The following is a 13,481-nucleotide window of genomic DNA, read 5'->3' as shown; positions in this document are numbered from 1 at the left end:
CTTTGAGTGGGAGGGGCAGATACGGCGGGAGCAGGGGGCCATATCGTGTTAGGGGAGCGCGCGTTCGCTGTTTACGAGCGGTAATGCGCTCCGGCCCCCAAGGCTCCACCCATTCCCCAGGTTGCTCAGTTCCTCAGGGCCCAGGCCTTTGGCTGATGCTGTGCAATGCCAGGTCTGTAGTAAATAAGACCCCCCTCATCTGTGATCTCGTGCAAGAGGGGGGAGCGGACCTTGCAGGTATTACGGAGACCTGGCTGGGCCTTGAAAGAGGTGGTGGTGAGGCCTCTCCTCAAGAAGCCTTCCCTGGACCCGGCAGTGTTGTCGAATTATCGTCCGGTCTCCAAGCTTTGCTTTGTTGCGAAGGTTGTTGAGAGTGTGGTTGCGCGACAGTTTCCCCAGCACCTGGATGAAATGGCATATCTGTATCCGTTCCAGTCGGGCTTCAGGCCTGGGTATAGCACGGAAACGGCATTGGTCGCGTTGGTGGATGATCTCTGGAGGGCTCGGGACAGGGGTTGCTCCTCTGTCCTGGTCCTATTAGATTTCTCAGCGGCTTTTGATACCATTGACCATGGTATCATGCTGCACCGGTTGGAAGAGTTGGGGGTGGGAGGCACCGTGTTGCGGTGGTTCTCCTCCTTTCTCTCCGACCGGTCGCAGTCTGTGTTGGCAGGGGGGCAGAGGTCGACCCCGAGGCGCCTTATATGTGGGGTGCCACAAGAGTCGGTCCTCTCGCCTCTTCTGTTCAACATTTATGTAAAGCCGCTGGGTGAGATCATCCGTGGTTTCGGGGTGAAGTACCATCAGTACACTAACGATACTCAGCTGTACATCTCCACCCCGGACCACCCCAACGATGCCCTTGAAGTGATATCCCGGTGCCTGGAGGCCGTGCGGATCTGGATGGGAAGGAACAGGCTCAGGCTCAACCCGTCCAAGACCGAGTGGCTGTGGTTTCCAACGTCCTGATATAGTCAGTTGACGCCATAGCTGACTATCGGGGGCGAATCACTGGCCCCCACGGAGAGGGCTCACAACTTGGGCAAACTCCTGGATTCACGGCTGTCTTTAGAAGAGTACTTGACGGCCGTGACCGGGAGGATTTTTCATCAGGTTCGCCTGATCCGCCAGTTGCGTCCCTTTCTGGATCGGGACTCCTTAAACATGGTCACTCATGCCCTCGTCACTTCCCGCCTGCACTACTGCAATGCTCTCTACATGGGGCTCCCCTTGAGCAGCACCCAGAGGCTCCAACTGGCGCAGAGTGCGGCCGCGCGGGTGGTTATGGGAGGGACGTGGCGCTCCCATGTAACACCTCTCCTGCGCGAGCTGCACTGGCTCCCGGTGGTCTTCCGAGTGCGCTTCAAGGTTTTGGTTACCACCTTTAGAGCGCTCCATGGCTTAGGGCCTAGTTATTTATGGGACCGCCTGCTGCCGCAAACAGCCTCCCACCGGCCGGTACGCTCTCAGAGAGGGACTCCTCTGGGTGCCGTCGGCCAATGTCTGCTGGCGGCCCCCAGGGGGAGAGCCTTCTCTGTGGGGGCACCTACTATCTTGAACAAGCTACCGCCGGAGATATGGAGAAACCCGGATCTACGGACCTTCCGCCGCGCTCTTAAAACCTTTTTATTTCACCAGGTTTGTCTGGCCTAACCTTTCCCATTCTTTTTTAATGTAAATTTTAATGTAAATTTTAATTTGCTCTTAACCTGGGGTTTTAAATTTGTCTGGGCTAAATTGATTTAATTTGATTTTACTTTTGTTCTTAATTTTTGTATTTTACGTGTTTTATTCTGTGCCTGTTCACCGCCCTGAGTCCTTCGGGAGTAGGGCGGTATACAAATTAAATAAAACTAAACTAAATAAAAGTAAAACACAATACAAAAAGTGATAAAATACATTGTAATTAGTTTTGAAAACCTGCCAGCTTTGAGTTAAGGATTTTGTATTCTTTATTCATCCATTTTCTTCAAGAGATGGCATACATAATATTTGAAAATAATATGCAAAAGGCTGACAAGGTGATAATTTGAGGGTTCTTGCCTCCTTATGTAACATACTTCCAACTGGAGTGGTTGATTTCAGAGAAAAGATTAATTATTAATAGATGTTGAGCTGGAACATTTTGGAAGACAGTATGTCTTCTCTAGAGGCTTACTTATTAGGGGGGTTCTCACAATGTAACTATTTAAATTATGATTATGAAATTGTAGGTGAGGATGTCCTTTAGGAAGGGAATACTTGCCTAAATTATCCTGGAAATAATCACAGATTGCTGAAAATTATCAAATCTAGGATTCTGCCAAAATATTGGCATCAAGGATAACATTACCGTACTGCAAACCAGATAACGTCAATTCCCCAAACTTGTTTGGGGAACAAGTTTGCCATGTTTTTGATTTTATGCAATTATTTAGTGTTGTAAGAAATTTACTTTTCGGAATTCCTGACATCAAATCAAAACTTACTAATGAATAAATTGAAGCCTCTTTCCTGACATTAGATATGCCATTTGGCATGGGTAAATATATGTAGAATTCACTGCAGAGTAATTCTTGTGTTACAATTCGTTACCTACACTCTTTTGTGTAGATAAGAACATTGTTTGGATAGGACTAACTTTTTACTGTAGACTACTATCACACTCTTTCTAGACATTTTTTCTAGCATTTAATGACTCAATGTTGACTCTTTTAGAATGCAAAACTATATAATGACTTCTTCAAATAATTATGACAATGGTTCCAAGGAGGTTTCCGGCACAATATCTGTAGCAAGAGACAATATACTCAGAGACATGTCTGTTGATATCTTTTATATTTTCTTCCTTTTTGGTCTGACTATGCCATACAAATGACAATTATTTTGTTAGCAGTCACCCATGCCTCTTTTGAAAGCCCCCCCCCCCCCCAAGACTGTAATTTGTTCTCAAAATTTTCAAATGTTCCTGCTTGCCAAAAAAGTTGTGGATCAAGGGATTACCTTAGGGAAAAGAAAAAAGCTGAAAAAATATTACTCCTAGAAAAGCTAGCTCCTTAAAAATTTCAAAGAAATATTTACATTTTATCAGTAAAACATTAAACACTTTAAATTAAAATATATTAGCTGAAAAATAATACAGGATAAAGTGGCTAATGAATTCTGTTAATGTTTTGTTTGTGATAAAGCATTTCATTAAGTATCAAATGAAAAAACAAAATCCGGTCTGGAGCCGCGGCACCACAGTCGGGGAATTAGCGGGCTCTAATGAGCCCGCAGAAACCTCAACTGACAAACCACTATCCGACCGGTCTTCGGACCAACCCCCATCTTGTAGGGATGGGGGGTGAAGAGGAGCGCCTCGGAGGGCCAAGAGGAACAGGCAAGTTCTTCGGAGGCCAGAGGGAATCCTCAAAGTCGGCGGCGGGGGTAGGCAGCCATGGCGGCTGCCACAAAACCGCGGCAGACTAGGACACAAGATCGTGCAGGAGGAAGAAAATTGGATTCTTTTTTTTTCCCCCCCTTTGGAGTGGATTGAAAAAATGTTTTTTTTTGGGAATCTAAACCTGTGAAAGTTAACGAAGTTAATGAAGATTGACAGACGGATGGCTACAAAATTGCCATGAAGTCTGTGGTGACTAAGCAGGAGAGTGGACTGAAGAGATTTTACTTTCTGCTTGGAAAAGAAATATCCTAAATGGCTTTCTACTTTGGATTATTATGATTACTTTGGAATTAACATTAGACTAAAGGATTTTGGAAATTTTTATCCTGTTCTGGGTGATTTTAAGAAGAAAGAAGAAAGATCTTGGATCTTTTCTATAATGGAAATTTACAGACTTAGCAAAAAGAAGGTATGGCGCACAAACACAAGACAGGAAGTGGATACATCACACTTGGAGCAGACATTATAAGAGCATTAAAGTGATATATAGAACTTTTAATTTGAAAAGATGAACTTCGAAGTGGAACATGTGGACAGACAGGAAAAAGAAGAAACAAAATAGATTTAAACTAAATGTAATTAAATTGTAATGTAATGCTTAAAAGCCTAAAGGAATAAAAGGGTTTTTTTGGGGGGGGGGGATTAAAACAGGAAGGTTTTTGGAATAATAAAGGAAGAAAATAATAAATGGCAATTAAAATAGGGATTTATATACTAAGTGGTTAAAAATTACAATGAGAAGTGTATGCTAATGTCAGATAACTTTAAGAAAACTTATTATTTGTTGTAATATGCTTCAACTATATTCTGCAAACAAAGTTAGACCAGTGACTATGATTGATTAACATATTATTGAATGAAACTATGAAATACACAGATGATAGAGATAAATTGTGATTTAATTCAACAAATATTGGAAATGATGATTACTATGAAATATAATGAGAATTAATTTTGATGAATATGCTGAGACATAGAGACCAAATAGATAATTATGATGTAAGGGAAAACTAAAATAATGAGGTGAAGGATACTAACTAGATAAGAGTTAGAGACTCGGAGGAAGTAAGTGGGAAAATAATTAAAATGCTGGAAATCAGCTAAACAACGGCAGGAGAGTTGGAGGAGACTATGCTGTAAATCAGCCAAACATAAAATGCTGGAAATCAGCCAATAAAATGCTGGAAATCAGCCAAGCAATAGGAGGAGAGTTGGAGAAAAATATGCTGGAAATCAGCTAAACAATGGAAGGAGTTCTGGAGGAGATTATGCTAGAAATTAGCCAAATAAAATATGCTGGAAGTCAGCCAAACAATGGAGGGAGTCTGGGAGAAGATTATGCTAGAAACTAGCCAAATACAATATGCTGGAAATCAGCCAGTAACGTTGGGAGATCAGGAGGAGATAATATTGGGAATAATCTCAAAAGGGTTGATAACTTGGAGAAGAATAAGCAATATGTTCTTGTGATAAAACTGTGTAACATGTGGGATATCAAATTGGAAAGTTTAAGATATTTTGATTTGATAAAAAAGGTAAAATAATTAAGATGTTGATAAAATTGTGTTTTATAAATATTAACAAAATGGAGTTGTATTGAAATTGAACTTGATAATTCTGGTGATAAAATTGTAAGATATATAATTAGAATAAGAGACTAGAATATTGTTAATAACTATTTGGATATTGATGAGATATAGATACAGAGATAATGAGTTAAAATTTAATATGAAGCTAAAACTCTATTGATATATTAGATCTGTTTAGAGTAGATGAAAGTGTTAGAATTTTATGTTTAAATTTGTTTTTTTTTCTGTTTTAAACTTTTAAAAGATGTAATGGAAAAGTGGAATAGAGCGTGTTAAAAGAATGTAAGCATGTTAACCATCTATGATCGGATCGAAACTCTGTTCTTGAAAGTTATATTTTATGTTTATGTTTGGAAAAAAAGAAAAAAAATTTACAAAAAGAAAAAAAAAGAAAAAACAAAATCCAGACTATTCAACCATGCTATCAGCTTTGAATTCTATCTGTAGCCAATTAAAGAGATTTGTTAAATATAAATGTTACATATGAGATCTATTTCCTATTTTACAGTCTGTTTTCTCTTGTTCAACCAAATATCGAACTATTAAATAATGTCACTATATTTTAATTAATGTCTATCTAAAAACAAATAATAAATAATAAAAATTAATATAAAAACTCTTTAATAAAGATGCGGATTAAAATTACACCACTATACAAATAATACTTCCAGATCTCTGTTTCCCATTAATTTATAATTCCACTTACCACATTTCTACTGGTAATATCTCCCAAATAAACTACGGCATTCATCTGCGGAGCCCATGTCTGGATTTCTCTTTGCCAAGATGTAAGGGTGGAAAGAGGTACTACAAGAAGGAAAGGTCCATACAACTGATGCTCATGAAATAAATAATTCAAAAAGGAGATGGTTTGTATTGTTTTGCCTAAACCCATTTCATCAGCAAGAATACAGCTGTTTCCCCTGTAAAATGGTATGAACAAAATAAGTTAAACATCACATACAGATTCATTAATTCCTACATGTTAGAAATTATTATGATAGCATTAATTTCTAAATTTGACCAATATAGTCATTTAAATATTAACATTTTACTTATTTTTACAATATTTATTCATATTATAATTCACATGGAATCAAGGGGATAAAGGACTGAAAAGATTTGTTTACATTATTATTTAATTGCATAAGCTTTGATAGATCATTAAAAAATGAAACAAGAATAAAGACACAAAAAGCAAAGTGAAAGTTACAGAACTACTAATTTATCTTCTCTGCAAAAAACAAAACAAAACAAAAAAATCCACCACACCTTTTGGTAGCCACATTCTCCCCTTCCCCTTTATTTCCCAACTGCTAACCACTATCTAAATATTTATAGTATACTTTGGTTAATCATTGGATGTTATTCCTAGTATCTGTTATTATTTTTGATTAATCACTTGACTCTTTTCCTAAAAGCTATTATTCAAAATACCTGAATTTACCTTTGCTATACAATGTGTCTCATACATACATACATACATACATACATACCTATCTATCTATCTATCTATCTATCTATCTATCTATCTATCTATCTATCTATCTATCTATCTATCTATCATCTATCTATATATATATAGAGAGAGAGAGATACACATATACACACACACACACAATTACAGCTGATTTTTGTTACAGCTGTTAAAATACATTATGCATACACACATACTTAATAAATTTTGATACTTTTATGTTTTCTAGAATTATTCCTAATAAAAATAATTGTCAACTCAATGTTGAGTTTCACATTTTCTGAATGTTTGCTGTATTTTCTTCTAATAGTTTTTCTGCGTAACTACTATATGTGACATATTTTCCTTTTTGGTGTAGTTTGTTGCTATATAACTGGCTGGCAAGTTTTTGATCTTCATGGTTTAATAAGACAACAGTACTTTTCTCCCACTTTGCTAAATTAGATTATTAAATACATTTTAAAATTCCAAGGAGCAAGGAAAGAATAGATTTTATCTGATCCTAAAACTGTGGGTTAAACATATACAGAAAGCAAGATTCTTATTTCTAAATGTACTAAGGCCCCAATAAGCATCAATTTTGCAAAGTCCCTATGTTAAACCTGAAATATCTTTAGAATATAATTATTATTTTTGCACCTTCAAGTATGAGTGGAACATATTTATGCTGATAAGAAAACCTGTTTAGTATAGTGGTTAGGTCACTGGCCTAGAAACTATATGACTCTGAATTCTAGTCCTGCCTTAAGCACAAAACCAGCTGGGTGACCTTGGGCAAGTCATTCTCTCAGTCTTAGGCAATGGCGAGCGTTCCAAAACAAGAAGCAAGAAGTGCAGCCAGTTAAAGGTCAAAGTAAATAAATAAATAATAAATAGTCAGCTAAATGAAAATGTGTATGACACTTATTTTCTGTTAGTAAAACTGAACAGAGCAAATATATATATGCACTTTAATATATGGTTGTAAGATTTTAAATATGTACATACTTGCACCATGAATGGGCTAACCAATTTAGTCCATTTAATTGATAATCTCTTAACTCTAGGTTTTCATGACCTCCAATGTAATTAGGTTGCTTCTTTAAAGCCACGAATCTTGGTCTTTGCTTCAAAACCTACCAAAGTAAAAAAGAAATATTTTTATTCCTTATTTAGCTTTCAATTGAAAACCTGAATTCTATACTATCTGACATTCAAAGACAACAGAGATACCAAGTTCTAATGGTTATAGGAGATGAAGATTTACTAATGTAAAAAAAATATATAAAAATTTAAAAACGCATCGCTATTTTGTGGCAGTAATCGTACACATACATGACAGTATTGGGAGCCTTTGGCCCCAGCCAAAGGTTCTTCCGCCTATCAGAGTAAACTCCCTTTCCGTCTGTCAGAAACCCATCGGCTGAGGCTAAAGATCGCCAAGGAGAGCAAAATAGCAGCTGACTGTGTATGACACAACATGCCATGTAACTATATCTTGAGACCCTAGAATAATAGAATAGAATAGAATAGAATAGAATAGAATAGAATAGAATAGAATAGAATAGAATAGAATAGAATAGAATAGAATAGAATAGAATTCTTTATTGGCCAAGTGTGATTGGACATACAAGGAATTTGTCTTTGGTACATACGCTCTCAGTGTACATAAAAAGAAAAAAATACATTCATCAAGAATCATAAGATACAACATAGTGATAGTCATAGGTTACTAAATAAGCAATCAAATCATATTAGGAAACAAATAAAACAATATAAATCATAGAGATACAAGCAACAAGGTTATAGTAATAAGTGGGAGGAGATAGGTAATAGGAAGGATGAGAAGAATAACCTCTGGTCACGAATGCTTCTGACCACGACCAAATTGGGTTCAGATCAAAAAAGTCATGTAAGTTTTGAATCTTGTCGCGAACGCATACTCGGGTGGAGATCAAACACGTCGCGGTCAATTTCCCCTTACATGCCTTTTTTTTTTAAGCGCATGTTCAATCAGTCTTGCTTCCGCTCATGACCAAATTGGGTTGTGACCGAAGTTATGGAACAAATTATGGTTGTGACCAGAGGTTCTACTGTACAGTCTTAGTAAATAATTTTACTAAGTATTGTGGGAATTATTTGTTTAGCAGTGATGGTATTCAGGAAAAAACTGTTCTTGTGTCTAGTTTTCTGGTGTGCAGTGCTCTATAGCATCGTTTTGAGGGTAGGAGTTGAAATGTCCAGGATGTGAGGGGTGTGTAAATATTTTCACAGCCCTCTTTTTGATTCGTGCAGTATACAGGTCCTCAGTGGAAGGCAGGTTGGTAGTAATTGTTTTTTCTGCAGTTCTAATTATCCTCTGAAGTCTGTGTCTGTCTTCTTGGGTTGCAGAGCCAAACCAGACAGTTATAGAGGTGCAGATGACAGACTCAATAATTCCTCTGTAGAACTAAATCAGCAGCTCTTTGGGCAGTTTGATTTTTTTGAGTTGGCGCACAAAGAACATTCTTTGTTGTGCTTTTTTGATGACATTTTTGATGTTAGGTGTCCATTTTAAGTCTTGAGATATGATAGAACCTAGAAACTTGAAGGTCTCTACTGGTAATACTGTGTGGTCTAGTATTGTAAGAGGTGGTAGTATAGTTATCTACCACCATTTCTACGGTTTTGAGTGTATTTAGTTGAAGACTGTTCCGGTTGCACCACAAGGCTAGTTGTTCAACCTCCCGTCTGTATGCAGATTTGTTGTTGTCTCGAATGAGACCAATCACTGTTGTATCATCTGCAAACATCAGTATATTTTAACAGAGGGATCTTTTGAGATGCAGTCATTGGTGTGGAGAGAGATGTGGAGAGAGCACACAGCCCTGGGGGGCTCCTGTCCTATTTGTACAGGTATCTGATGTGATTTTGCCTAGCTTCACCTGCTGCTTCCTGTCTGTTAGGAAACTTATGATCCATTTACAAGTGTGATCAGGTACAGCTAACTGATTTGATTTAGTTAGAAGAATATCTGGAATAATGATATTGAATGCTGAGCTGAAGTCTACAAAGAGGACCCTTAAGAATGGAGACTCAGTAGCTGAAGCAATTTAATACTAACACCTAATATTCCTGCTTATTTTTCCCTATTTATTTTCCTATTTAACTGATTGCTTGGTTAAATAAATAAATTAGCCTGCCTATTGAAGGTACAAAGGTAATGCTTATGAAACATGTCATTTTTCAAGTATTCTTCACAGAATTTAAATGATTCCATTGTTACTTATGATTATATTTTTATGTTTTCAAAAATACTTTAAACAGCCTCTCTCTTGCTAGTTTTTGCATAAGTTGGTTAACCAGGGGCTGTCATCATGGAATGCCAATCTTGTGATCCATGACTGAAAACAAGGGTCCAGGAGCTTGTTCTGAGTTGCCATAGTTTACTGTGGATTGAATAGCTATCCCAATTTGGAACACTCTCCGGAGGAAAGTTTTGTTTCATACTTGAAATAAAAAGCAGTTTCTGTATTGGCATATTCCTAGATGTTTCAGAGAAAGACAATCTTGACTGAATCACCACTTAGAATGTGATGTGTTTGTTTATCCTGAGGACAACTCGACTCATATTTATTGAATTTATACATGCCTTTATTTATGGACTTTATTCATTTGCACAATGAAAACGTCTATGTTTTAAATGCTGAATATGATACATTTACTAATAGAATTTAAAGTTTACCTACCTTACAATCTTTAAATGGAGTAGTCTTCGACTGATTTCTACTAAAATACTCATCAATGCGTGACTGGAACTTTTTTGCAATAAGAGCTCCATCTTCCCAGCTGCACTCTGAGTAAGGGAGACCTTGCCATTTACAATAATAATCTGGATAACCTGCTGCTGACTTCTGATTAGAATGGGCTATAGAAAATAAGCATAAAAATGAAAAGCAACATTTTCACTTAATGAATCATGAAGAACAGATTGTACACAAAACCTGATTAAAATACAATACTCGTTAATAATGTCTGAGTTTGAATGAATGTAATTGCTTAACAAGGAAAGATTTGCGAAAAGAAAAAAAGAAAATGAAAAAAGTGACAAATGTTTTGAGAGAATGGTTAATAGCTTGGAGATCTGTGAATGGGAGTTAAAAAGCTGAAATAGCATCAGAGTAGAAACTGGACTGAATAAAAAAGGAACAATGCAAGAATGCAAGCTGAAGAGGCAGCCAGAAGATTAAGCCTGGGAAAGCCAGAGACAACTTCAGTGGAAGGTACATGGAAAAGGAAATTGTTGGATGACCTCACCCAGTGGTTTCATGTATATGCTAAATAGGTGGGGGGGGAGAGTTCAACCCTAGAGTAGCTAACAAAAAAGGGGTCTACAGAGTGTCCTCTTCTCCCCCAAATCAACACCAAAAGTGAACTGCATGTAGGCTCCTAAGGAAAAGGTAAAAAAACTTGAATAGTTTGAATTAAGTACCGTATTTTTCAGAGTATAAGATGCACTGGAGTATAAGATGCAGCTTAGTTTTTGGGGAGGAAAATAGGAAAAAAAAAATCTGCCTACCAGGTATTCATCTGGCTAACGTCCTTAGTTTGGTCAGCTTCAGCACATTAGTTTGCTGGTTTTTATCCCCTGCTTGGGAATAAAAAACAGCTTCTAAAGGACAACTGATCTTTGGAGAGAGAAGCAATGAGAAAAACGGGCAAACCACGCTTCACTTGCTAGCGCCTTGTTAGGGCTAAAAAAAACGTTCACAGCTGAAAGTGGGAGGGGAGGGAGCAGGCAAAGCGCTTCACTGCTAGCATGTTAGGGCTGAAAAAAAGCTTCACAGCTGAGAGTCTGTGGAGGGAGCAGGCAAAGCAGGGAAGCGGAGATAGCTTCACTCGCTAGTGCCTCCTTAGGGCTGAAGAAGCGCTTCGAAAAAGTTACATTCGGAATATAAGACGCACCCAAATTTTCAGCCTCTTTTAGGAGGGAAAAAAGTGTGTCTTATACTCCGAAAAATATGGTAGAAAGAAATTGGATGACCAGATTTATGTCAGTTGTAGAAATAATACAGTGCAAATTACCATCCAAAGAGGTGGCGGGGGGGTGGGGGGTACAAGGATGGTAGAATGCTCTCCACAAAGGGGGGCACTCCATTTAGAGAGAAGGAAAAGCCACAGGGAAAAAGGGTTGACTGAAGCTGGAAGGATATAAGGAAGTAAATTAGTCAACTCCATTAATTATCAGAATGGGGAGTGGAAGGGATTAGTGAGGAAAAGATAGTATCAAAATAGTAATATATGAGAGGAGATAGGGGATGAGCTGCCCTACTTTAATTCCTCCTCTCTCCACCTCATCTTGGTAACCAAGTAGTGGGACACTGCTATACTATGGGATCAAACTATTGCTACTGAATGTCAGGTTTCTCCATAATATAACCTTTCTCATTCAAATTCTGATCTTGGATCAGCAGATGGATTAGGCAAGTATTACTGAGATTTATATAGAAGGGAGTGATATGCCCAGATGGGCATTTCTTCCTCTTGGAGATATGCCCATCTGGGTATCAATGATGCATTAAAATCAGAATCAGAATAGAGGTAGAAGGGACTTTGGAGGTCTTCTAGTCCAGCCCCCTGCTCAAGCAGGAAATCTTGTACCATTTCAGACATTAGACGTAACCCATAGTAGGGAGGAAGAGGATGAGGAGTTATTGTCTAGAAGACTACATATGATCAGAGATAGTCTTCCACAGATAAGGTGAGGATGGGACTATTACAATCACTGTCCTAAACAACTAATTTCATAGGGCACTTCTTGAAGATTTCCCCAAAGCCCTGATGTACATTCTGTAGGATACTTGATCTGCCTATGGAATAAGGGGTTGATATTGGCAATTGACATGATTGCTCCTGCATTGCCTCCTGGTCACCCATCCAGGTAAATTTTTGATTTGGCAAAAGCTTGAGTGCAATCAAATACAGGTTATCAAAATTGATAAGAATTTAAGTTTAAGCTTACAATATGGCAGAAAGAGTGGTGAAGTAATTATATTGCTCTACTATTACTGCATTTACAAATTCAACAGCATTGTTTAAAGTTAATTTATCTATTTTCAGCAAAACCCAGATAGTAAGTAATTTTTAAGAGAGTCACCATGATTACAACAGCTTTAAACCTAAACAAATAAATAAAATACATTTAAAATAATGTTTTATATAAATATTATCAATTTAAACATATTTGAATCATGTACATTTCAAGTTTCAAGTTATATCACCTACCAATAATTCTCTCTACAATTTGATACTGCTTATGCAAGTCATCTGTAAGCTCTTGCTGACAGTTATAATATTCTACATCTTCTGGAGAAGCATTTTTCAGCCTGGAAAGAAAATATGCATGTTAGTGACATCATTAAAAATAACATTGATACCGATTTCAAGGTATGAAAATACTCTATCTAACGAGATGACAACCACCCCATATATGACATTTACAGAGTTGTGACTTTCAATGGTTGGGTCCTGAAGGGTAATATGAATAGTGTGGCTTCTTGACTTCCCAATGTTATCCTGCACAACCCCAAAAACTCTTTCTTAAATATTTAGATAAAGATTTAGGCTAATATGGAAGATTATCTAATGCATTTAGGTATTATCTTTCTGACAAGTTACTAAAAATGGTTTATAATTATACAGCAGGTCTGTAAAACTCTCACTTATGGTTTTAAGAAAATCTTGAAAGACAGTTTGATTTCACAAATCTTCAAACTTAGTTTGACCTCCCAGCATCCATTTTCAGGGAGGGTTGATTTATTATTTCATATTTTTTTACTAGTTAATCCCTACTTTTTTAAAAAAGATATTTTCACTGTATCTTTTATATGTTAACATATAACCCACCAGGGACATTTTGTTTGGATTAGCTATGAAAATTCATTAGCTACGAAATATAAATGAAGATTATATTAGCTAATCAATTATATTATTAGATATAAATAATAAAAAAAACAAAAATTATAAAAAAGAA

At 37.1% G+C, this 13,481-nt stretch overlaps 1 protein-coding gene across 2 annotated transcripts in view; it reads right to left on the bottom strand.

The window, feature by feature from the left end:
• CHD1 (chromodomain helicase DNA binding protein 1) overlaps positions 1–13,481 on the bottom strand; it is a 62,901-nt gene that overhangs the window by 26,289 nt on the left and 23,131 nt on the right. For both annotated transcript variants that reach the window (XM_070938763.1, XM_070938762.1), the window contains exons 9-12: positions 12,734–12,834; positions 10,198–10,376; positions 7,478–7,605; positions 5,720–5,936 (exon numbers count right to left, since the gene is read on the bottom strand). In XM_070938763.1, coding sequence (XP_070794864.1) covers positions 5,720–5,936; positions 7,478–7,605; positions 10,198–10,376; positions 12,734–12,834 — 625 coding nt within the window. The remainder of the gene's footprint in view (positions 1–5,719; positions 5,937–7,477; positions 7,606–10,197; positions 10,377–12,733; positions 12,835–13,481) is intronic.

Source organism: Pituophis catenifer, unplaced genomic scaffold (assembly GCF_029215685.1).
Source record: "Pituophis catenifer annectens isolate HBS135680 unplaced genomic scaffold, rPitCat1.0.hap2 SCAF_2, whole genome shotgun sequence".
NCBI lineage: Eukaryota > Metazoa > Chordata > Lepidosauria > Squamata > Colubridae > Pituophis > Pituophis catenifer.
The sequence above is the reverse complement of the archived record's forward strand: the minus strand, read 5'-3'. Positions and strand labels throughout refer to the sequence as shown.